The 27,639-nt window shown below is 39.5% G+C and overlaps 1 protein-coding gene across 1 annotated transcript in view; it reads left to right on the top strand.

Moving 5' to 3' along the window:
• Nucleotides 1-27,639, top strand: part of Adgrb3 (adhesion G protein-coupled receptor B3) — a 718,298-nt gene that overhangs the window by 291,708 nt on the left and 398,951 nt on the right. The window contains exons 8-10 of the mRNA XM_032900877.1: nt 9,720-9,821; nt 10,188-10,294; nt 23,213-23,407. Coding sequence (XP_032756768.1) covers nt 9,720-9,821; nt 10,188-10,294; nt 23,213-23,407 — 404 coding nt within the window. The remainder of the gene's footprint in view (nt 1-9,719; nt 9,822-10,187; nt 10,295-23,212; nt 23,408-27,639) is intronic.

The raw sequence follows: 27,639 nt of genomic DNA, 5'->3' as shown, positions 1-27,639 counted from the left end.
TTGTCATCATCTCCTCCCCAGGGCATTTTCTGTCACCTATTGGAGCTCAGAAGGCAGCACAGTGGACAGTCGTCTTGAAATCTGACCTCATCTTTTATTGATGAAGCTTCTCTCGCCTTTCCTAGCCATTCAGCCGTGGAACCGTGCCGCTTCCCTCCCAAGAAGATTCGAAATCCACCCATGTCCTTTTGTCACCTCCTGTGATTCTGTCTCCACCTCAGTAGCAGGGACAAACTCCAGGCCTCTTGGCCGTCGGTCTCATTCTCATTCACTCTATTCTCCAAACTTCAACGGTAGCGTTTATGACATGACAAATTGCCCATGGTTAAAATAAATCCATCAAGAAAGTTCTCTTAATAATTATTTCATGATAACCTTCCCACTTATGGCCCTCTTACTGCACGCATTCACTTATCTCTTACGTGACCACTTATACCCAACTGGTTATCTACTCTGAAACTGCCCGAGTTCTCAGAGAGCCCTCATTAGCTTTAACCGTGAACTTGGCACAGCCTGGAGTCCCCTAAGGAGGGGAGGGAACCCCGATTGAGGGTTCACCTGGATCAGATTGGCCTGTGGCTGTAGCTGCAGGGAATTGGTCTGATTGTTAATTGATATAGGACCTGCCCACTTAAAACAGCACCGTTGCTGCTCAGTTGGTGTTGGCCTGTGTAAGAAAGCTACCCAGGCATGAGTAGAGCATTTGAGAGCCTCAAAGCAGCATTGCTCTGTGGGTTCTGCCTTGGAATTCTGGCTTGGGTTCCTACCCTGACTTCTCTCAGTGATGGACTACGACTTGGAAGCCTAAGCCAAATGATTCCTCTCATACCCTGAGTTGCTTTCTGTCAGCGTATTTTATCACGGCTATAGAAAGGAAACTAGAACCTTATCGCCGTTCCTCCCTGGGTCTTCCAGTAGGTGGATTATTTGTTTCTTGAAAGAGTGAATTCCAGAAATGTAACAAAGGTAGAACAAAACATATTGATCTTATAGTATGTAAGGCCCTTTCCATTTTGATTTGAATTACAGATAGATTTATTTAACTCCATTAAAATATAGCCCCCAAAAATACCAAGTCATCTTTGATGACCAATTTGTTTTGACATTATTATCAGACCTAGACTCTGCCCCCTTTCTTTTCTGTCACTTGTTCACTGGGTTTCTGTCTCCAACAAAATTTATTTAATCCAAGACCAATAATTTACAGTACAGCAAAACAGAACATCTGTTGATGTTTTCTCCCCCAGCTTAAAATACATTGGGATAGTTCTATTTGTTTGCTTTAACTGATTATAGATTGATTGATCACTAGGCATATCGGTAATTGAATTTTGTGGATGCACCAAGAAACAGTTCTTAAATGACTTTGTCCCTACCTGATTTAGAACGTGTACGAATCACATCACGATATCCTACGCAGGAGGCCACGGGCTTTTAGTGAGGTGTAAAGCCTAAGTCAATACCTGCCACCCTGAAAACACTTGGACCAAAATTTAGTGTGACTAGAGGAGCCAGCCTCTCTTTCTGCTGCTAAGAAGAAATACTACTGTCAGATCACATTTCACGTTAACCCACACGCACGAACGCATGCGCGTGCCATCTATATTTTGATGAGTAATTCTCAATCTCTGTAATCTTAGAAACTCACACTATTAAAAAACAGATCTGGGGTTGGGGATTTAGCTCAGCGGTAGAGCGCTTGCCTAGCAAGCGCAAGGCCCTGGGTTCGGTCCCCAGCTCCGAAAAAAAGAAAAAAGAAAAAGAAAAAGAAAAAAAAAACAGATCTAGTCAGAACAGACAAATGAACGAGCTGGGAGAAAAAATTATTTAGCATTATTAAGGTGATAGACAACTGGAAAGGCAGAGATACGGATGTGGAGAAGTGACTGAGCTGGTGAGGTCTGAGTTAGGATTAAAGGCAATGAGCAGTCCAGGGGTTTGAGAACACGGAGGAGGAACAGCAAAGACAGGAGTGATTGTGGATATCAGCGGCGACGTGAGAGCCTGGCCGGAGTACTAGACTAGAACAGTCCGGAGGCCAATGTAGCTTTGGAGAATCATTAAGAGCCGAGAGTGTGGGAACTGAGCTGAGGGACCCATGAGCCAAGGATTTTCACAGCCCAGTGTAAGCACTATTATCCTCGCTTAAAAATAAGACGTTCTGTTTTTCCATAAGTCGTATGTCATTTCAAAATATTAAGTATTGACACCCCCCCCATCTGATAGTTGCTACGGCCACCCACCCTGATTTGGACCAGCAGTTTCTGTTACAGATCCCAAATTAAAACAATTGTCCCTCTTAGCCCACCATCGCCATCTCGTGGTTAATATGTGCAATGACCGGACATTCTGACCACACAGTGGACTGCCAGGAAGGGCACAGAGGCATGTGGCTTTTCCCATAATACTAAATGAAAAAAGCTTTTCGAGACCATTACGAGGAAACAAAGCCCCTTGGTGTGCAAAATTCCTCCTCCATTGGCTTATGTAGGGACAAAATCAGAAAGTCGCTATAGCAATAGATTTTATGAAATGTATTTCAGAGGTCCTCAGTGGGACCTCGGTGCAAAGAAAGCGTGAGGTAGAAAAGCACTGAAAAGAGAAGAGACCAATGATGTAATAAGTGACAGTCAATAAATAAAAGCAAAATGCAAAAGACCGCGGGGATGCAGACCAGACGACACACATTCAAGTGTGATCATCCTGTTAGAAAAGCCAGTCAGAACACTTAAAGGGGACGAGTTATTTTATATACTGTTCAATTATGTACTCAAATTTGGTGGACTTTGACAGTGACTCTAATTTCTTATTTTAAAGTATTCTATAATCATTTGGGAGGGGGTTTAAGTAAATACAATAATCATCTATTACCATTATTGCCCACATGGTAGCTACCTAAATTTGTGCTAACTAAAATTAAATGCAATTTAAAATACAGTCCTCACATGCACTCGGACCATTTTTTTTTCTTTTTGGAACTCCATGGGCAAATCTGGTCAATCACTACAGCATTAAATAGTAAAAGTAACGGTCATTTTCAATCATTGCAGAAATTTCTAGATGGGTGCTTTTGCTCCCTGGAAATAATTTAACACACATTTTGGGCACCTCCTGTATGCTAAGCACCTGGGAAGTTCACTATAGCAGACAAAAGAAGTAAACAAAGCAATCTTAGCCTCCAGAATTAGTACTGACTTGTCAGTAGTACTTACATGGTCAAATGTATGCTCAGAGTCCACTGTGAAATACTAAATTTGTATATTTGGTGGTTGAGGCTCCGAGAGAGCCTTTTTGGGGAAATCATTACTTAAGCACAAAGGAAATGTGTTATATTTTAAGTGCTGCTATTAGAGAATGGATTGAGACTCAACTGAAGAGGCCTGGAACCATCCCCTGTGATGCAGAGGAAAGAGCTCACCAGAAGTGGTTATAGGAAGGAGATAGATTCCAAAGCCACCAAGGAGCCCGAGAGGCTCAGTTCAATGGCTGCCTGGATGGAAGAGATGAGGAAGCTAGAGAAAGAATATAAAAGCCAGGCTTCAATGAACAATGTCCCGGGGTTCGGCATGCCTAAGCCCAGAGTGCTGAGGGAGAGAGTGCTGAGGGAGAGACCATGCCCACAGTTCGCCTTCGAGGTACTGAACCCATCTAGTTATTATCAGAACCTAAGGTGGTATTTTTAAGACCAAGCTTCGAGAGAATCCTGAGCTAGCAATAAGAGATTCTTAATAAATTTTTTATGCTACCTACATGAGCCCTGTGAATTAAAACTTGCCTATGTATGTTCCTCTATCAAAAATAATAATAAAAGGCAATCTTACATTTACTAGATAGAATAGATATTATTTTTAGGCATGAGATATAGAAGATAGAAAAAAACGAGTGCAATATTTGGTATGAGCATTAATTCTGTGCTTCTAATGCATTGGAAAGTAATTAGAGCCATTATAGATTAAAGTTGCTCTCTGTATACCCTTTCATCATGGTGAACACACTTACCTTTGTCCTCCCATGCCTGCAGAGACAAGAGGGAGTTTTGAGCACTGGACTAGCATCTCCAGGCCTAGTAGTTCAGCTCAGACAGCAGGCATAGCCCTTGAAGGCCCTGTCTTCTTCGATGCTCATTTAACTCTCTCCTGAGTGGACTCTGGATGCTCCTCCAGTTGTCAGGCCAACCATCACTCCCGAAGCCATGGTGGTATCATTCCATCAGTTTCCCCAGAGGCCTTTGCCAATGAGTTTCCATGAAAGTAACCTGATCTGAAGGTTGGAAACGGAATTATGTCAGCCTTTCCCTAGATACTTGGCAGCTCCATAACTTATAGTTGTGGGCCTGTCCTCTCAGAGCCTTGTGCCGTTCTTACTCATCCTACTGTCCCCTCTGGTCCCACTGGTATGCATGGATTTCACATCAATTTCTCCCTCTGTGTGGACTACTTAATGTACCTCACACTGTCCATTTCAAGCAAATGTCTTCTTTCAGAAGCTTTTATTGTTTCTTTTTATTGGATATTATTTTATTTACATTTCAAATGTTATCCCCTTTCCCAGTTTCCCATCCATAACCTCCCATCCCATCCACCCCCCAACCTCGCTTCTATACGGGTGTTCCCTAACCCACCCACCCAAACGTCCCAGCCTCCCTGCCTTACCTGGACATTCCCTTACACTGGGACACTGAGCCTTGGCAGGACCAAGGGCTTCTCCTCCCCTTGGTGTCCAACAAGGCCATCCTCTGCTACATATGCAGCTGGAGCCATGGGTCTGTCCATGTGTACTCTTTGAATGGTGGTTTAGTCCCTGGGAGCTCTGGTTGGTTGGTATTGTTGTTCTTATGGGGTTGCAAACTCCTACAGCTCCTTCAATCCTTTCTCTAACTCCTCTTTTAGGGACCCCATTCTCAGTTCAATGGTTGGCTGCGAGCATCTGCCTCTGTATTGGTCAGGCTCTGGCAGATCCTCTCAGGAGACAGCTTTATCAGGCTCCTGTCAGCATGCACTTCTTGGCATCAGCAATTTTCTCTGGGTTTCTTGGCTGTATGTGATATGTGGCTGGATCCCCAGGTGGGGCACTCTCTGGGTGGCCATTGCTTCAGTCTCTATTCCAAACTTTGTCTTCCTATTCCCTCCTATGAATAATTTTGTTCCCGCTTCTAAGAAGGACTGAAGCATCTGCACTTTGGTTGTTCTTCTACGTGAACTCCATGTAGTCTGTGAATTGTATCTTAGGTAATTCAAGCTTTTGGGCTAATACTCACTTATCAGTGACTGCATACCATGTGTGTGTGTTTTTGTGTGTGTATGTGTATTTGGATTACCTCACTCAGGATGATATTTTCTAGTTCCATCCATTTGCCTATGAATTTCATGAAGTCATTGTTTTTAATAGCTGAGTAGTACTCCATTGTGTAAATGTACCACATTTTCTGTATTCATTCCTCGGTTGAAGGGCATGTGGTTTTTTTTCCAGCTTCTAGCCATTATAAATAAGGCTGCTATGAACATAGTGGAGCATGTGTCTTTGTTGTATGTTGGAGCATCTTTTGGGTATATGCCCAGGAGTGATATAGCTGGGTCCTTAGGTAGCGCAATGTCCAATTTTCTGAGGAACCTCCAGACTGATTCTCAGAGTGGTTGAAACAGCTTGCAATCCCACCAACAACGGAGGAGTGTTCCTCTTTCTCCACATCCTTGCCTACATCTGTTGTCACCTGAGTTTTTGATCTTAGCCATTCTCACTGGTGTGATTTGCATTGTTATTGTTTTGATTTGCATTTCTCTGATGACTAAGGATGTTGAACATGTCTTTAGGTACTTCTCAGCCAATCGATATTTCTCAGCTCAGAATTCTTTGTTTAGCTCTGTACCCATTTTTTTTTGGGGGGGGGTTATTTGATTCTCTGGATCTCGGTTCTTTGTGTATATTGGATATTAGCCCTCTGTCAGATGTAAGATTTGTAAAGACCTTTTCCCAATCTGTTGGTTGCTGTTTTGTCCTAATGACCGTGTCCTTTACCTTACACAAAGCTTTGCAATTTTATGAAGTCCCATTTATCGATTCTTGATCTTAGAGCATAAGTCATTGGTGTTCTTGTTCAGGAAAATTTCCCCAATGTTCAAGGCTCTTCCCCACATTTTGGTTTTAATTCTTCCAATTTTTAGATTCAAATGGAATATTCCATTCAACACGTGAAATATTTTCTTTTCTAATTGTAGTTTTTGTTTTTTGTTTTTTTCCTCAGCATTCTTCCCTTGTCTAAAGGAGCCATGAAGCAGTCTGTTATCCTTGCATACCACTGGTCTCTTTAAAACAGAACTCAGCACAAGCTAGGAAAATGCATCAGTGAACCAGTGAGAACAGCTTAGTCAATGGGAAGGAACAGGTTCTTGGGAAAGTGTTCAAGGTAGAAAGGAAGGGAGGAAAGAAAAAGATAATGTCATGAATGGAGAGTGAGATTTGAGTGTCAGCAAATTAACAAGGTTTTTGATAACCAAAACAAACAAGCAAACAAACAAAACAAAAGCAAAACAAACAAATACAGACCCAACTATTTGATCTGTCATTCTGTAACCCAGGAGGGAGTGGGGCTGGGTATGGTGGTATATGCCTCTAATAATAGCATTAGAGAGGCAGAGGTAGAAGCAGGTAGATCTTCATGAGTTCAAGGCCAGCATGTTCTAGGGGATGTGTAGAGAGTCCGAGGTCATGCCTCAAACCCAACAACAAACCTACCAAAAACAAACAAGCAAACAATCAAACAAACAAAACTCACAGAAGAAATCTGAATCAAAGCAACAGAAACTCCATGTTTCTGGCACAGCTGAAGGGAGCTGGCATGTGTCCTCACGTGCACACAAAAAGCCAAGCACAAGCTGTGATTCAGACCTGAACTTAATGTAGTTGTAGAGTTCCTGACTGTCCTTGGCCCAGTATTCTTCCTTCAGTGGCTCAAACATAAACCTTCCACAGTTCCATAACACTTTCGTCTCTCAGCTTTACCTTGCCTTCCTGTTGGGGTGGCCTCCTCTTAGGAGACACATATTTGGGCCTCTGCTCTGAGAAATGTATGGAGGCAGAAGAAGACAGAAGCATGTGAGGTCCATGTGGGCAGCTAAGTCTAGCTTATACTGTCACTTCAGTTTCCTGGCTTGTTCCTGGAGATGAGTGGAGTACTGTTGGCTACTCGGTTGATGGTGGCAGCAGTAAGTGACATCACTGTTGTTTCTAGATCAACTTGGGGAAGGAAAGGTGGAGAGAAGCTGCCCTACCCTTACTTAAGTTATACATTTTGGGGGTGAGTTCTTTCATTTCTTTATATTTAGGGTAAACTCACATCTATGCATCCCTGACATTCCCACAACCGATTCACTGACAAAACCCGTTTTTCAGTGCCAGGAAGGGCCTCTGTTAAACTCAGAACAACATATATACCCTGTGTAACAGCTCGTACAAGAAGACATGATTTCGATCCTGGTAGGGGTAAGAACAGGATATCTGGGATAGATGACTCTTTTCTATTCAGTGACACCACGTGCATTTATTTCTTCATTTAAAGTTAACTGATAATAAAGAGAATGTCTGGATTGAAAAAAAATGCTTGGCAGTCATGGTACACACCATTAATCCCAGCACTTGGGAGGCAGACACAATTGGATTCTTCAGCCAGCCTGGTCCTGCCGAGTGAGTTCCAGGATAGCCAGGGCTACACAGTGAACCCTGTCTTAAAAAAAACAACAACAAAACAAAAATAAGTTTGGCTCTTCAACTTTGTTTTCTACATGGTATATTATATTAGAGTAGCATGCAACTCTAATTTATAGTTGGGAAATAAAATTGGCCCAGTGATGTAAGGCTCTAAATAAGGGCCTGGTGACTGCTGAAAGATGTCAGTTGCTATTCATTTTGAAATTACCTAAAGAGAGCATTGCACATAACATTGACAACCTTGCAGAGAACGTGATGGACATGGGAAAATGGTACAGGAATCTGGTAGATGCCAGACAGAAAATAGCTTTCTAAGATCCTGGAGAAAGGAATCTCCAGAGGAAGGACTAGATCAAAGTCTTAAAAGCTGCACGGGGAAGTCCAGTGAGTTCAGACTGAGATGGGCATATTAGATCTGGTGGCAAAATCTTGGTGAGGTGAAGAAGTTAGTAGTTGGGGACAAACTGGTGGAAAAAAAGATCAGCCACCAAATCATCCATGATGCAAAGACCTTATAGAATGCAAACAGTAGTGTGTGAGCATTAGTGAGAATCTAGAAGAAATACCTATTCTCTATTTCAGATGCAGAAGAATATCTTGAATGACTTAAAGTTACAAAGAAGGTGTTTGGGAAGCCCAAAGGAGGCTACTGAGGAGTTAGAACTCTAAGATTCAACTTTTACTGATGCCCCCACCATGTCTACCTCCCCGGAGTACCCTCTTCTTTGTATCCTCATTGCCTCATCTGTAAAGGAGACAGAAGTGTGTTGACCCTTGATGTCATGTGCAATTCAAAATTAACACACTTCGCAAATAAAATACAATGTCAAGATCTAATGCATGCAATTGTATTTTTGATCAACTCAATATAGAAATATGAAGTGGGCTCATAAGTTCTGAGGTAGAATGATAAAGTTGAGGCACTCTTATTATTTCATGATTCAGAACACAGAATACAGACAGATATAGACAGATAGATAGATAGATAGATAGATAGATAGATAGATAGATAGATAGATAGATAGATAGAAATAGATGATACATAGATAGCGATACTGATATAAATAACGAGTGGGAAAAGAGAACACAAATTTGAAAGAACCAACTAGACATATCCAGATGAGAGGTTTCAATGAAGAAAAGAAAAAGGATAATATTATAATCTCAAAAGATAAAAGAAATACTTAAAACAATAATTCAGTTGTATAATATTCTTAAATTTTCCATTATGATTCTATAACCTGTAAATAAATTGAGATTATAAAATTGGTATGACATAAAGATCAAATCAATATGTTTTCATAACTTGGCCTGTGGATACAGCTCAGTGGTAGAGCACTTGCCACTTGTGCTTGACTTGTGTGTGTGTGTGTGTGTGTGTGTGTGTGTGTGTGTGTGTCTGTGTCTGTGTCTGTGTCTGTGTCTGTGTCTGTGTCTGTGTCTGTGTGTTTCTTAGTGCCATTTAGCAATTTTAAAACAACTGGTTTGTTGGAAAATTAACTTCTAAAAGTTCAATGAATTTTAAAAGATTGTTGATCAATATATTTGTGTTAGTTTGCTTGAAAACTCCATAGACTTATCAATAAAAACTTGTACACTATGAAGCTCTTAAAGAACATGTGAGGGGGGCTGGAGAGATGGCTCAGTGGTTAAGAGCACCGACTGCTCTTCCTGAGGTCCTGAGTTCAAATCCCAGCAACTACATGGTGGCTCACAACCATCTGTAATGAGATCTGATGCCTCTTCTGGTGTGTCTGAAGACAGCTACAGTGTACTCATATACAATAAAATAAAATCTAAAAAAAAAAAAAAAAAAAAAAAGAACATGTGAGGGTTGGGAGACTGTTAAACGGAACCTGGTGGTTTCTTTATAAGCACATATCTAACATATCGGTTAATAATATTCTTTACAGAAGGGAAATAATTCCTCATTTAGATGCATTTGAGGAATGTTATTGCCAACATTTGAAAACATAACCAATGCTGACATTCGATTTCTATATCTTAAATTCCAGCACCTTATGAAATATGCCCAGAGGATGTTCTTATATCAATGGTGTGGAAAAGGACTCCCGCAGGTGACCTAGCATTCAATCAATGTCCTCTGAATGCCACAGGTACAGTATGGCACACCCAGCACAAACAATGCTTATATCCCAGAAATGCATGCTAGATTTGCTTAGCACATACTGCCCTTGTGTGTGTCCTACAAATAAATATGTCCAATAAGCAGTTGATAGAACAGTATTAATAATCTGCTTCAAAAACGGAGTCACTGAAGAGATTTCAAAAGTGTTGTTGATGCATTGCGTTCTCGGTATGACTCTTGAATTTTAAAAACAAAATTAAGGAAAAAAAATTTTCATGGGAGTATTTCCTAAAGCAAAAGAAAATCGCATAACCCCAGCTTGCAGTCAGCCTCCCAATGCTATGCCTTCCAGCATCCTGCTATAAAGCTTCTCTCTGTTCTTTGTGACATGCAGGCACCACTAGCAGACGCTGCTCTCTCAGCCTTCATGGAGTGGCCTCCTGGGAGCAGCCGAGCTTTGCAAGATGCATATCCAATGAGTACAGACACTTGCAGCATTCAGTAGGTGCAAAGCCAGCTTTAGTACTTGCTCTGTTTATTTTTTCCTAATGATCACTATGTGAGAATTTAACCTTCTGTTGTATAATCAAATCAGTAAAAAAAAAAATAAAATAAAATAAAAACTCTGAAGAAATGCCCCAAGGGGGTAAAGGGGGGTGGGATAGGAAGCTGATTTCTGGGAGCCTGATCTAAATGGTTTTGTTCCTCAAGCTCAGGTTTTTATGGATCCTGGCAATTTAAATGAAAACATTCCCTGTCTGATGGGAGAAAGGCCCAAGCCAAATCGTCCTCAGATCTACATTGGATTGCTCAGCTCTGTATCATGATTGGTTCAAGTCTTCATTAAACACTACATGATTATTTCAAAACACTGGACATTTTTAAATTAAACGTCTTTCACTTTGCAGTAACTGGAGAAGGACAAAGCTGTGTTACTCAGACATCAAATTTCTCATGCAGTCAAAAATATGAAGAAAGTGATGGTTCGGTGCTCTGTAGAAACTTAATTACTCAGAGACGATGATGTGGCCAAATTTTTCCAAAAATGACTCCCCCCTCTCCCCCCCCAGAAACCATTGAATTAGTCACAGAAGATGATATTCAAAATAGCAATCACATTTCAGTATTTTAAATTCTAGCTCCTTATGAAACATGCCCAGAGGATTATCTTATGCCAATGGTGCAGAATATTTTGAATGCAATTAAGTTCTGCCTAGTCTTCTTCAAGTGCAAGTCACTGTCATTATTCAGAGGATCCTGTCATTTCATCCCAGCAGACAGGAAGTCCTCCACACACAGGCAAGGCAGACAAGGCAGAATAGAAAGGAAAAAGGAACCAAACACAGTGGTGTTAAGAGACTCCATGCTTTACTGGACTTATGTCTTGTTTCAAGTTCTCATCGTCAGTCAAACACACAAACACATGCACACACACACACACACACACACACACACAGAGTGAACATATTCTTGTGTGTGTGTGTACAAAAAGATTGGCTTATGCAACAACTCCACCAACTAATAGAATCAGTGCTTATTTAATTACGAGAAAAACAAATCACTCATTTTAGAAAGTCTAGATCCAAAGGCTATCTAATGTACTGCATTCATATATCGAATTAGTAACTGTGAGCAATGTAATTGATGATCATTTAAATGTAGTCTTATTTATTCCATTGTGCATACAAATGTGCTTATATCTATACATGAGGGAGTTATTATATGGCTACATGAAACCTTATTTTATTATAAATATACATTTTATGTTATATAAAAATGCTTATTTTATCATAATCACTTGTATGTTACATAAATATATACAGAAATGCACAATTCCAAATGTTCTATATAACCAAATAAATGTCAATTCTGTTGCTAATTTGATATATAAAAGTGGACTAGATACCATTTTTTTGGTTCTTTTTACCATTTAACTTTGAATATTTTGAGCGTTTTATATATATATATATATATATATATATACTTTTATACATAATGAGGGGTATAATATATACATTAATTTTATGACACATTAAAATATGTGAACATAATCTGTAAACTGTCTTTACCTCTCTCACTGATTCAGACCATTGTATTTCAGAATTATAAACAAAACAATTATATCAATTAATTTTATGTGATATATCCTTTTCTAAAGTTAGATAGACTATGTTAATCAACTTGGGTTTTGCTTTTTTATTTGTATTTATTTGTTTTTCTTTTGTTTCATCATATTGGGGATTATTTTAAGGGATTCATACACTTTAGGCTAATGTTTACCAATGCAATAAGTATATCACCTGCTTTAAAAAAAACCTAAATATGTCTGAATACAATTCTAATTGTGGCCGTGAAAAGAACATTGCAGAAATTAAATAAATAGTAAGCCTATCCTTATGAACTAGTTAGGAATGAAATTTTGAGTCCAATACTTGCAATATCAATCTTCACTGTCTCCTCTCACAGTGTCCTTTATTATCTACTTGAAGATGACCATGGGACTCACCTTGAGGACATGCTGCACAGAACTCTACAGTCTAGAGCAGATGATTTCGCATCAAAAACACTTAATAAATGTGTGTAGGATAACGAGTGAGTTTTCATTCTTTGAGTGCTGGCCATCAAGAATGGACACAGATATACTCTATAAAGTAGAAGAAATGAAGTCTCAAACTGCGCACCCTGTGAAAAGTGCACACTTAAAAAGCTAATAACCACCTGACCTTGTTAAGAGAGCATCGTCAACTGAGGATTCTCCCTTAGTACAGGAAGTAAAGATCTTCACGATGCCGTCTACTTAGGTGAGGTGAAGAGTTAAAGTAACATCCCAGGCATGAGTGTTTCAAGACCCATTCTGCCTTCTTAAAGCCACACATGTCTGGGGTTTTGATGGGAAATCATCTGTTCTAGACTGTAGAGTTCTGTGCAGCATGTCCACAAGGTAGTCCAATGGCCATTTTCAAGTAGAAAAATAAAGAACACTGTGACAAGAGATAGAGAAGATTGATATTGCAAGTATTGGACTCAAAATTATGATTATATATAATGTATATATTATGATATAAACATGGGTATATATAAATATACAGTCTACATATATGAAAACACAAGACTTAAGATGCATATGTACACAACCTCATGCTTGATGGTGTATCATGACCTTTATCTTTACATATTCAGTTTATATTAAATTGAGAATCAATGTGTGTTTTAAATGACACCTGTCTTGTAGTCAGCCTCATTATCCAGAGTCTACAAAGTCAGCGGGAGATAGAAGAGAGATCAAGTTCTCTGAAGCATCACACTCCAGTTATGCCCCTAAGCACAACTTTGAGAATCAAAGTTCAGTAGGGCTTATGATTTAGAACAACTGAGGCTTCCATAAATCATAATTACTCTAGAGATGGTACAGAGTTTATCACTTCAGTGTTTATCTTTGATAGATTTTATTTTATTTCATTTTTATATTTACAAGGCTAATTAAATTGGAATCAGTTTTTAATAACATACTACCGGGTCTTATTTTAAATAAATAGGCTGATATTTTCTAACCTTTAATGTATAAATTAACAGTACGTGTTGCGAACACACATAGGCACAGTGTGTGTGCTTCATAAATAAGCAGCCAAAGACTAATTTCAAAATGGAATGTTATTATCTATAAGCAGTAGCTGAATATTTCTTAAGAACTCTCAATAATAAACTAGTTAAAACAAACAAAATTGGGTCATTAATCAGTTTAATGTATAAGATCAGTGATCAATCATGCTGAACAATTAGTCTGACTTCTTTAGTGATAAGAATCTTGCTGTTTCAGTCTTTATTGCCCTAATGCAAAACACAGCACTAAGCAGAGATGGTATCAATAGTCCAAAAATGCTAATTTTCTTATTTATAATAAGCTACTGGCCAACAAAGATTTCTGATATATACATTTTCTTTGTGATTGTTAATCATTTAAAAGTAATACATATCATAATATAGATGGAGATTTTTTTCTGTCTGATAAACTTATAGAAATATGGAGTAATTGGTATCATTACATCATGAACTTCTTTGGTCATTATAGAACAACTCATACCAACTAATGTCTGTGAAGATCTGTTTAGAGACCTTATAAGATACAAAGTCATACCTAACAACCAAAATGCTGTTCATTTAAAGTTCCCAAACATATATACATACATTCATCTTTCATTCAAACTCTTCTCCTTACATGGACACATACACACACACACACACACACACACACACACACACACACACACACACACACAGAGAGAGAGAGAGAGAGAGAGAGATAAAGAGAGAGAGAGACAGAGAGACAGAGAGACAGAGACAGAGACAGACAGAGACAGAGACAGACAGAGACAGAGACAGACAGAGACAGAGACAGACAGAGAGACAGAGAGAGAGGGGACATAGACAGGCACAAAAAGAGAAAGACAGAGAGATAAAGATAGACAGACACACAGAGTGAAAGAGACAGAAAAGGGACAGACACACACACACACACACACACACACACACACACACACACACACACACACTTGAAGAAACAGGCTTTTTGGATATGTCAGAACACATGTCCCTGCAAGGGAACACATCTTACAGCAAAGGAAATCAGAGCACGCGTACCAAGGCTTTCTCCTTAATCATCAGGCAGGTTTGTTACTCTTCTTTCCCTGGAGAAAGGTGGATGAGGCATAAAGGAGGCTGGAAAAGTGTAACGATTTTGTTCTAACGAAAGACCCTCTGTACAGAAATAGGAGCTATAGGTATAGATTTTTTCTCTTAGAATTCCTTTTTTTCTTTTTATTTTTTTCTTTTATTGGATTATTTTTATTTACAGTTCAAATGTTATTCCCTTTCCAGGTTTCCAGGTCATAAGGCCCCTAACCCATTACCCTCCCCTTCTAGAAAGGTGTTCCCCTCCCTATCCACCCCTTCCTTCCCTCCCCCCCAACATTCCCCTACACTAGGGGGTCCAACCTTGGCAGGACCAAGGGTTTCTCCACTGGTGACCAACAAGGCTATCCTCTGCTACATATGTGGCTGGAGCCATGGGTCTGTCCATGTGTACTCTTTGGGTAGTGGTTTAGTTCCTGGGAGCTCTGGTTGGTTGGCCCTGTTGTTCTTATGGGGCTGCAAGCCTCTTCAGCTCTTTCAACCCTTTCTCTGATTCCCCCAATGGGGATCCCATTCTCTTAGAATTCTGTTTCAAAGAACAAGCAATGGACCCTCCTCATACTGAAGGCTGTAGTCACCCCCCGCCGCCCCTTTGGAATTCTCCATTGTAAAACAGGCAAACTATTTTTCTGTTATTTTCTCTATTTTCCTCAGCATTTTGTAATACCCATTTTGCATTTCCTATCATCTGGTGCCAATATCTGGATAATTTGTGTCTGTCTTATTTCTCTTTTTTCCTTTTCTTTCTCCATTCCTACCAGACAAATCTTCTGACCTCTTTGCATATCTAAAATTTTTTCTGCAATGTTGGGCAGTTCATCAATGTCATTGTAATGTCTTAAGACCATGCTTTGTTCAAGACAAAGCATTCCATCCTGTAATAATTAACTTCCTATCACTGTGATAAATCCTTGTTAAGGAAGAATGCTCATCTAGGCTCGTGCTTTCAATGGTTTCATTCCGTGGTTGATTCCATTGCTGGGAACATTCACTAGGCATGATAGAAGGAAGATGAAACAGAGTTAGTTACCTCATGTAGACCCAAAGGCAGAAAGTGAGACAGGAGAGAATCCTGGAGGTCAGAAACTTTTCAAAGCATGATTCCATTGATCTGCTTTACCTTAGTCACATCTTTTACCAAGTCCCAAAGTTGTGAATCCATCATGAATGTACCCATTGAAAAGATCAAGAACCATAATCCCACTACCTCTTAATTATCATATCCACCAGCTGTGGACTGAGCATTCCACACGGGACCTTTTACAGGTGCTTCCTTGCACCTAGATTTCACCTCCTAATACTTCTATCTGCTCCCAAGTGTGCTGTGGATTAGGGACCAAACCTTTAAACAGGGACCTTAAAGGAACACTTCTCATCTGTTTGATACCCTTCTTTTCATTATTTCACTTACAGCATTTAGATTGACAGCCTATGTACAGCTATCCTGTTAGCTTTGAGCATGTAGAAAATGTACAATCCAGGTACCTTTTAAGTATTGTATCCACCTTCTACAAGGATACCTCATATACCCTTTCCTTGTTATTCTAATATGTTCAAGAATTATGTTTTCCAGTCAGGGGATGAGACTGGACAGGACTTTTTGATGCTTTAGTAAGAGTGTGTATCAAATAAAGACCAGAGGTAGCAAAATAAAATGAGCAAAGGTTGACTTTTAGTACCCAGTCACAGTCCATAGTTGCTTGGTCATTTGATTTGTGGCCTGTGACAAAATAGTACCATTTGGTAGGAGAATGTAAATATTCTATCACCCTTTATATGGTGGCTATATATAGTCCCATTATAAATCTTCAAAATGCATGAGACTAATGATCAAGAATTCTTGCACCTACGCTCCACCTCCTAATGCTTCCATCTGCTCCTAATGGGCTAAGAATCAAGCCTTTTAAACACGGACTTTTAGGAGCACTTAACATCTGCTTAATCCCCCTTCTTTTATGGGCAGCCAATGTATAGATATCCTGTGAGCTTTGCACGTATGGAAAATCTATATGTGACTATCATGGGTTTCTCACTCACTCAGTGATCCAGATTTCTTCCCAACTTCTACTCCGCTAATTTTCCTTAGGAGAAGACAGTGGCTACGTAAAGTTCTCTTACCAGGCAGATCATACGTGGAGGTCAGAGAGGAATATTCAGACGTTCATTCTCTCTACCATGTGGGTCTGTAGGCTCTAACTCACATACCAGACTTGGGAGCAGGTATTCGCTCAGCAACATCGCGGACACCACCTGTATTTTAAAGACATTCATCCTAACTCCCCTGCACTTAGGATACCATATTATGAGAAACCAAATAGATAGCCAAATCACTTAACAGCACTATAAAGTGGATGATTTTGATCTTTAAAATATGACACAGTCATTAAATGAATTAAAAGACATATATTCAGATGATTGCTTTATGGAAAGAAGTATCAGATATAATTGTCTTAATTGAGGTCACTCAGAGCTGTGAGAACCTTTCATATAGCTTACAGATGGACCGTAGGACTGCTGATGGAATAGCATATACATTGTGGTGTATCCAGTGTATGACATGCAAGCAGCATCTATGACAGACCTTTTTAGTGTTGACACAATTGAGGCCACAGTGGCAGGCAGTGGGCAGCATGAAATGGAAGGTGGAGTAAAAGACTTTACTGCAGAAACATGCCCACTCCATAAACCATGGCCAGCACGCACCACTGCTCTCCTTATAGACAGCAAGGAGGCTTTCTTCAGAACTATAAATCCCAACAATTTCATAGGCTATCCCATTCCTGAAACTGTTAATTTTTTCCTTTGAAGCAAATATCTCTCACTGTTGCAATCTCAACAAAAAATAATTACTGATATTTATCATTTTAAAAGAGAATACTAAAATCACAAAAATCATTATTTGAATTATTATTTAAACAAACCAAACTCTTCTTGACAAACAGTTTTAAGGATAATTACACGTTATATTTCAAAATTGTTACTATCGTTCAAATATTTAGGAGTACCTCAACAACATAGTAGACTTCTTAAAGTTCTATACTTCTTATATTGTTCATCAGGAAAAAAACATTTAAACTTTTTAAAATGTGAGGAATCAGAATAATAGTTAAATAGTTAAAATGTTTTTGGTAATTTTTGAATAAAATGTATTATGAACTATAGGCTAATCATGATAATACCTCAGAGATAGTTTGACTCAGACTGCTTTCAGGAAATTCTTGGTATCAGCACTATTTAGGTGCTCTGGAGTCCAGGTACACAGCTAATCTGAGTGGGTTCTGCTGTCTACCTGTAGAGCGGTGGATATCTGTGGTAACTATGAGGATCATGCTAAACTTAAATATCTCATAAAACATTTCTAGTCCCATACTGGCCATGTAGAAGGTACTTGGTAAATTATATAACATATTTTCTTATATTTATTTTTAAAAGATTGAAAGTAAATAACTATAACTCTAGACACAATTTTCAGAGTCAGAATTCCAAATTCCAAAATTTCCAACCCAATCACATCTGTGGATTTCTTTTAATAATTAAATTCATGTCTATCTTTGACTTTAAAATTATGGCACTGCCTCCATTCTGTTCCCTTTCTCCCAACCTCCCATATACAACTCCTTTCTGTCTTTCAAATTTATAGCCTCTTTTTTCATTAATTGTTGTATACACACACACATGCAAACATATACACATATACAAATATACAACATATGTATATGTGTGTCTAAATGGAGAAATACAAACTGCTCAGTCTATGTAATATTACTTATATGCATATGTTTTCAAATCTTTGGTATTGGATAACCAATAGGTGTGTTCCTCTCTCAGGAATATTATTTCTAAAAGACAATTCTGTCAGGTAAATGTTCTCCAATATCACATATCCCTTTGCATTGAATGGTCATCAGCTGCCACCTTTAACTTGCAAATGCTTCAGTGGTACAGTTGTAGAGAGAAAAGGGAAATCTTTCTTTCGTCTCTCTTCACTTTAGCAGGCATATCAAACAGGTCTGTGTGACAGACTACAGAGCAGAGATTATAGGGTGCTCAAAGATGATTGTATGCTCCAAGCCCTTCAGGAGTTCAGAGTCTAGTAGAATGGATAAGATAATACGAAAACATGACAATGATGTAAGGCAGATCGAGATTACTTCCAGGAGGCACAAAAGTAGAGATCATGTCATGATTACCCTTGTCTGTGTACATTTCACGGAGCAGAAAAGAAATGGAACAATTTATCCAGAAGACTTTGCAATAGCGTGTAAAATTAGGGAAGAGAGTAAGTCCGGAAGCAAAGATAAGATTCACGTCATATCTTATGGAAGTGGTAAATCGTTTGGATACGATGGCACTAGAAGATTAGCAGATATTTCGGAATTGTGGGTTACACAAAGCCAACTTTCAGAGGTCAGGCTGAATGATGACTGGTTATTTTCATAAGCAAAATTATAGCTGAGCTAAGAGAGAGAGAGAGAGAGAGAGAGAGAGAGAGAGAGAGAGAGAGAGAGAGAGAGAGAGAGAGATCTGTACATACAAGAAGTGAAAGGGGAAACAAAACCAAAAACAAAGAAAAAAGAGGGCCAGTTACAGAGGGAAGCTATGGGAGTGTCAGGTTATATGTGAGCTTTGGGCAATTGCTGGAGGTTAAGATTCAAAACTGCTCCCGGGAATGCTTTCAAGATCACCTACTACTGGACAGGAATTCTGCTAGGGATCTTAGCAATAATCAGATACCCTGTTGCTACCCTAGCCTGATAGTCAAGTAAAACCATGGGAACTCTTTGACCTAGGGCATCTCTATGAACTGTGTGACTGAGAGAATTTGGGAAAAGGAAAGGAAAAGAAAATATCACATTTTAGATACTTGAAAGTTCTAGTCTGAACTTAGAAGGAATGGAATTAACAAGATAATCAGCAGGGACCAAGACAGGAACATGGATCTGCCTGCCTGGGGGCTCCACTGCTAGAGAACCACACCTGCTACTGGTCTACAAGATACTCCACAAACCAAAAGAGGAGAAAATTCCACGGGTTTACAAGAATTGTCCATCATACTAGCTACATCCCATGGGTGAAAACCCCGGACAGGTAGAAATCAGGAGAGCTGGAGAGGTATATATGCACACAAAAAGGGTATTTGCCTAAAAGAAGAGATGAGAGAAAAGATAGAAGTCATGGTTAAATAACAGAAGAGAATGTAAACATTAGCATAACATTTATTAATACGTTATCAAGTTTTTCATTGCTGTGGCAAAGACCTGAAGAAGCATGGTCTTGCAAGAGGAAAGAGTGGCCTGACTCGGTTTCCTGACATGGATGTCTGGTATGATTGCCGAGCAATGAACTTCACGATTATGACTGGGAACTCAGGACACAGCAAGTCTTCCCTTCCTGTGGCAAATAGAGATTCAAGAATATAGATGGGAATGTGCCAAACACACTCCCAGTGACATTTCTAAAACCACATTTCACCGAGCCTTCTAAAACCTTCTAATAACTTCCGGTACTCTCAAAATCCCAGCATGAGCTAGGAATCATCTCGTACTTGAGCAGGGGTGGGTAAGAGGGATTTTATATTCAAAGTATGATGTAACAGGATATATTGTCACTGTGATCAATAATTAGAGTAGATGGCCAATTAAAGCCAGACAAAGAAATAATTACTGCACTGGATGTAAGAGACCAGTTCTAGACCAGTATGCATTATCTAATCAAAGAGAATTGGAAATTGAATCCTGGAGAAGGGCAACCTATTAACACAGTCACCACAATGGGACTGTCTCTCAGTTTTACAGACAAATCAAATGATCCTAGAAAACAGAATTCTTTCCAATACTCCTAAGTAACAAGTGGAAGACTCACAATTACAAGATCGGTTTTAGAACTGCAGCTCTTCTGGACACTCAGTAGATAGAAGGATTTCTTAGAATAATTGTACAGTGTGCTCACAATCAATAAACTAGACAGCGCCTTGCAATTGAACGAGTCTCTCAGAGCACTCTTTCTTCTCGGTGTCAATGCCGTGAATTGTCTACACCGGAATGTAAAAGCGTTGCAAGTATTTGCCCTGTATTTTGCGTTTTTTTGTAACAATGTCAGGAAAGATGCTAATTAATGCCAATTCTGAGGGCTAGAATGATCCAAACAACCGTTTGTTAAGAACTGGACTGAGCACCGCTCATTCCACATAAGCCTGCTCAGCAGCCGAGGGATGGTAATGATGCTAATTTAATACTGACTCAGGCTAGAAGTGATGCTAACACAGATGAGAAATGCTGGCTTTCCTAGCCCTAGTTGGATGGCCCATCCAGTGTCTTCTATAACTAACTGTTGGCTTTCCTAACTCTGATTGGAAGGTCCATCCAGTGCCTTCTATAAGTGTTGGCTTACCTAGCTCTCTGATTAGATGGTCCATCCAGTGCCTTCTATAGCTGTTTCTACTGCAAACTGAATTCATGCCTGAATGCTTTATTCTCAAAGGTTCAAATTAATTTTGTGACGCTCCATCTTGAGGGAAAACACCCATACGATCTATGGCATTCACATCTCCTCAGACAGAGCAGAGTATCAAATAACAAATGAAGGCGGCCAAACCTCAGGCCCAGTGGTAGCTATTGTGATTCTGTTCCCAGGGAAATCGAAGTCCTGAGCCCCTCTGAATTGCACGTGTCGGTGCAAAACAGAAGACTGAACTTGTAACATTTTCAGACTAGGTTCCCTTCCAAAACCTCTCTATACCCCCTCTACTGAGACACACTTTCCAGCCTCCAGGTTATGTATCTCTGTGAATTGAGAGGATTATTTACCACATACTGTAGATGTGGCTGGTGCTGTTGGTACAAGTGGTTGGTGTTAGCAGTATGTAGAAATCAGTTACAGTGACACCCGTTTTCACTGGCTAACTCCTATGATCTAATGATGACAGAAGCATAGAAGAGGATGCTTCATTCAACCATTTAATTCACTCATTCAATCTCTGATGAATGAAGTCATCTCAATGACAAAATTATAACAGTCAACCAAATGAAAAAAATTAGGTAAAGTTAAACATATTTCACTACGATAAGGTAATTGGGAAGCACACACACACAAAAAAAGCACACTAGTTTAAACAGAGGGAAAGCAAATGAAAAGGTCCCAGAAGAAGGGTGTATTCTTCTGTCCTTGAGGTAAAGGAAAGATGGGTGACTAGGGTACTGAAAACAAGGGTGAAGATGCTACAAGTCTTGAGTCCTACCATGAGGTACTCAGCTCATGATGAAGAAACGCTTCCTTGTATATTTTCTGTGACTGTTCATCTCTGGTTCTTATCAGTTCATTTGAACTTAAAAATGTTTCTGAGAGCCCTTTACTACATAAATATGTTTGGAGAGATTGTAAACTATCTCCTATTAACGGAAGGGTGTATACTTCAAACCCTGGGCCATCTTAGCTCAAGCTGTTTTGCCTCCATTAGACTGTAGAGGTCTATTGAGTGTGTAACAACTGAGTCCACTTTGATGGATCTTTGCTGTTGTCTGTGCTATGATTATTGGAACAGAAACTGTATTGTGGTATACCAGTACGCGCTTGTCTTGTGTGTGTGTGTGTGTGTGTGTGTGTGTGTGTGTGTGTGTGTGTTATGATTTAACGTGTTAGTTTCATACCACAGGAAATGACATTGTAACTTCAGAAAGATGAATAACACATGATCAGCAATGTGATAAGAATGTCATAGTATAAGAGAACACAAAAAAGGAATTTATTAACATTGTTTGTCTATCTAGAATCATAAGGAACATTATTATATGGTGTACACAGCCTATCTCTTCTTGCACTATAAGATCAGTAGCACATGAAGAATGACAGCCAGTTCTTTGGCCATCAAACTAACTGAAATTATACATTTCTAACGTTCCTTCTACTACTGACGGTATTTTGCTTGGTCTTTTATTTCTCTTTTGTTTGTTACGGCATCATCATTTTTAGATAAAGAAAGCTAACACTGTCTAACTTTCTATTGTGTCATAATAGGCCTCAAATGTTTCCAGATTTTTCTTAAACTGAGGAGATTGTTGTGTGACAAGTCTGGGTGTTCTTAATTGTGAGTGTGGTCGTTATGTCACCTGAACTTGCCTGGAACTCATTAAGTAGCCCAGGCTGGTCTTTTACAATCCTGCCTCAACTTCCCACTTGCTAGGATTTTAATTATGTGCTACTTCTTTCTCTTTTGTGTGGGGATATGTGGTGTCTGTGGGAGCAAAGCCAGAGCCTTATTCTCTACAGAAGCACTCAGCCAGTGAGATCCACCTCTATGTCCTTCTCGGAGGGTAAAGCAGATAGTACCCAAATTGATGCTAAGAACAAACACTATAAAGTATTTCCTATTTTCTCTGTTCCGATCATACACTCCTAAATAATTTCCCAGGCTTGTCACGTGTAATTTTCAAAAAATTTCTAATCTTAAAATATATTTCCCCAGTGTATTTATTGCACATGTATTCTAATTGAAAGCAAGAAGTCTGTCAATTCTGACAAAGATAGACAAATTTTCACATTAGTTCTTGCATGGTGGGTTGTTGACCCATTAAACTGTAGGAGATATAAAAACATTTTCTGCTTTTAAATCCTAAGTATCCCAAGATTATTTTAAAGTTTACTGAACAGTTTAAATGTAGTTGCTTGGTGAAGACATGCACAGAAATCGTAGTGGAGATTCTGATGTGTTTTCTGTTCTCTTGACTACAACAGATTAAAGAGCACCTTGCGAAGGGGCAGCGGATGCTGGCAGGTGATGGAATGTCCCAGGTCACCAAGACACTATTGGATTTAACCCAGAGGAAAAATTTCTATGCAGGTGACCTTCTGGTGTCTGTGGAAATCCTGAGAAACGTGACAGACACGTTTAAAAGGGCAAGTTACATCCCTGCATCTGATGGCGTCCAGGTAAGGGAGAGGAAGCCTGAAGGTCAAGACAGTATAAATGCGGATCATCATTTGTTCCCCGCCCCTACCCCAGACACCAGTGCACTCTCCTTGGAGGCAGCTGAGCTGGAGGGAAGGCATGTTCATGGCTTCATAGAAACATCTTTACTGTGTATAATGTGCACTCTGTCAGTGAACTCAATTCCCTTAACAATGCTGTACCTTGGTATCCTAGCCATAAAACGCTCCCATTAAAGCTCAAGGAAAGTCCAAATGTGTGTATGTGTGAAGGTGCTATGAGCCTTTGGATAAAAAGCATTATTGCAAATTCAAGGTGGTATCATGGACATTTTACTCCCACACTTAATATGGCCATCTTGCCATAGGAGGCTATTAAAAGTAAATTAGGTGATATGAAAGTGTTTTAACTATAGGATGCAGAGAAGACATAATGTAACATTTGTGTGGGGACTTTTTTTTTTGAAACATGGAAAGCATATTTAGCATTGAGATGTAGTGCCTGGAAGTATAAGGCACATAGAGAATTCTTTTAGATGGGAAAATAAGAAACTCAGTAGCCCCACGCAGCCCTTTTAACCTTGTCCTGGAAGACTGTAGAGCAACATCGTTTACGTCCATAATAGAGCCAAAGTCCTCACGCACAGGAATGTTGCCTTCACCATTAAAACATGATATGACAAACAGTATTTTTAATGCAATGCCACCGTGTACTTCACTGCTTTTCTGCTGTGGACTAAAATGTACTCCTGCTATGTTGATCTCTGCACTACCAGAAAAAAAAATGCATTTCTACTACCTCTAAAAAAGGTCATTAAAATAAAAGCCAGAGTTGTTGGATTAATAGGTATTAGTCTTGTTCACTCCACTCCTTATTTGTGAGTTTGATTATGAAAAGTGAAGGAGGAGGTGTTAGTTTTTGGATTTCTTTGGGGGTGGTTGTTGGGCTTTGACACAATTAACTATGGAGTAGGTGAGGAAAGGTTGTTTGACTGACGGAGCCATCCATTCATAACACCAATGCATTGATCTGTATTCAAGGGTAAAGATTACTTAGCTGGTCCAACAGACAAATCAAAGTTTATGTATGACAGAATCATCCATGCTGAGTCCCATACCGAATCACCAGTATCTGCCATGTGAATGGCTTCTAAGTCCCTGTGCTCACTCACAGGGCCAAGGTCACGTGATGTGGCCAGGAAGAATTAAATCAGGCTGTGTTGGAGGGCCCACATCACAACGGAGGCTGTGACCATTTTATTGAGAGCAATCTTTTTTACTCCTTTATCAGAAGCAGAATATAATGGGGATTTTCAGGATGAATAGAGTTATAGTTCCCAGGATACGATGGAGGTTGCAAGTTATAAAGAGTACACAAGATTAATATCTAAGACCAATGGTCCTGTCAAGTCCCCATGCTTCCTTGACCACTATAGGAATATACAGAGAAACACAAAGTGGCCTGAACACTTTAGAGTACATTCACCTCTCAGGAACTAGAAGGCTTCACGGACTCAAACCTGCAGACCTCTGACACACACCTCTCGAGGTAGCTGGGCCAAGCCAACTCCATAGTTCCCTGCACAAGGCAATGATAGAAGAGGTTTGGAGAGAAAATTAAAATTATTTAAGTATTTTGAAGGTAGTACTTTGCTTATAAAAGTAGTCTAGTCTATTCTTTTAAGAAATTAAGCCACGTGTATCTTTACCCATTCGAAAATTCCTATTAGCACTGACATAAAAATATAGTGTTTAAAGTTCTTGACATCCAATATAGTAAAATATATTTTTAGAAAAGTAAGATGTGTTCATAGAAAATTTACCACATAGAACAAAACATTAAAGTCTCTAATCTGGAAAAACTATAAGGCCTGGAAATTTTCAGTGCTAATGTTCAAAAGATTAAGACCGACAGATTACATTAGAAGAATTTTTTTCCTTTTTGTTTTTTTGAGACACTGTCTAACTAATTATCCTTCCTTGGCCTGGAATTCACTGTGTACACCAAGCTAGTATTGAAGTCAGATACTTGTGTCCCTCTGCCTCTCAAATGCTGAGGTGAAAGGTATGTGCAGGCAGACCATGGTGGGAAAATGTTGTTTAAGCTGCTTATCATAGTACTTCAGTCATTCATCACTTAAGTAACTGTCTGGTCATGAAATTAGTTGCGTTGACTTAAATAAAATAAAGCAGTCTTCCTGGGTCACTTGTTCTTTACTGTAGTCTAAGACGTGATCCTCTATTACCTCCCCGTCCTCTTCATTTCTCTACAAGTACGCAGACTGCTAACCACATTAGTGCCTTCCTCCTTCCTTCATACAGGGAGGAGTACCATCTGTCTGTCTGTCTGTCTGTCTTGTATCTATCCAGCTCCCTGCTATATCCCCCATCATCTTCTGGAATTCTCCTTTTATATTTAACCTCTCCCAATCCTTGCTCAAAACTCACAAGCCTTTTCAAATGCTCAATTATCAAGCCTCCGAATTCCGTTAGAAATTAATTTTGGTTTCCTCAAATGTTTCAGAAAACGTTTACCTCTTGTATTATCTAATATAACGTAATTTGCATATACCCACTGTCATATATACTTTGCTTTGCTTTGTTGTAAACTCAGGTCGATGGCTGTATTTAATATCCCCTGCACTTTATAGAAACGTCAACTTGCTGTGTCTGAGATCTCCTGGGCATTTCGGATGGCATGACACTTCTGGTTTAATATAGTATAAACTAATTTTACGCTGAAATGTAAGCGGACATGCATTTTCAGCTCTTCAATATAAAATTACCAGTTGCTTGGCAATACTTATAACATATAACATTGTCTAGATTCCTTCACCTTACTTTCCTGGGGGTGGGGGTGGTGGTCTCTGTCTTACAAATCCTTTTTTAGCCATCCCTTCTTTGATAACCCCAGTGTTATTCTAAGCCAGCCTCTAATCATCTCAGCCTAGTTATTTTTGTAGACTCTAGACTTCTTGTCTTAATCTAAATTTGGACCCATGTTGCACACCGTCCTCTTATTAAGGATCCTAGAACAGCTCTTGTTCTGTCAGCGGAACTTCCAGGCTCCTTGAATGACAGCCCTTGGTGTCTAGTACACTATGGATAGTGTTCATTACATGCTGATCCCGCTCGGGCATGGGAGGGTCTAGCTCACAGAGCACCATTCGAGGCAAGTTAAGCACATTGCCTCCCAGATGTGCTGCATGTTCTTGGCTCTGTGGCCTTATTGCCTCTCCCTTCAGACGGCCTTAGTCGGTCTTGACCTTGCAAATAAATCCGAGTCCTATGGGTTTCAGAAACCCATTGTACCCTCTCCTCTGCATCTCATGACACCCTGGCTCTCAACGGAGAATTTTCTGGGCCAAAAAATAAGAAAGTTGTTGGGTCTTAGCAATGTTCCAGACCATCTCCTGAAGTGAATTTCATGTAGACTTCTGACTATGTAACACACTTAACATTCGTTGAGGTAGTTACAACAAAAACTAATAATCAGAATAATGAAATAATTGTCCCTGGGTTACTTTGATCTCCTCCCTTGTCACCCCTAAATTTTAGAAAGTTGGCAGGCAGGTTAGTTTAAACTGCACGCCGAGGTTGCATTCTTTTGAATACAGTTAAGTGGAGAACATCTGGTTGGAAATGGCTTGAAATGCTGACATCAACAAAAAATGATTTGATGTGTTAATAAAAATAAGAATATCACCATCACCTGTTACAGCTTTATCAGGGCTGCAGACATCTCCATGGCACTCTGCATGCATCCGAGTTTCTAAACCCTATGAGCACATTATATTCTTAGATTGCATTTTGACTTGCATAATGATTACAGTACAGTATTGCTGTAGAAAGTATTTAATCTTGACCTGGCTTTTCTTTTCTTTTTTCTTTTCTTTTTTTTAATCTTTTTTTCCCTCCATCTTTATTAGCTTGGGTATTTCTTATTTACATTTCAATCCTTATTCTCATTCCCAGTTTCCGGGCCAACATCCCCCTAACCCCTCCCCCTCCACTTCTCTATGGGTGTTCCCCTCCCCATCCTTCCCCCACCCCCAACAAGTTTTCTGCAGGCATTCGCGTATGTATTTGCCATATTCTGGCTGTGTCTCTCAGGAGAGATCTACATCTGGTTCCTGTCAGCCTGCACTTCTTTGCTTCATCCATCTTGTCTAATTGGGTGACTGTATAAGTATGGGCCACATGTGGGGCAGGCTCTGAATGGGTGTTCCTTCAGC

The sequence above is a fragment of the Rattus rattus genome, chromosome 4 (genome assembly GCF_011064425.1).
Source record: "Rattus rattus isolate New Zealand chromosome 4, Rrattus_CSIRO_v1, whole genome shotgun sequence".
Classification (NCBI taxonomy): Eukaryota; Metazoa; Chordata; class Mammalia; order Rodentia; family Muridae; genus Rattus; species Rattus rattus.
The sequence above is the reverse complement of the archived record's forward strand: the minus strand, read 5'-3'. Positions and strand labels throughout refer to the sequence as shown.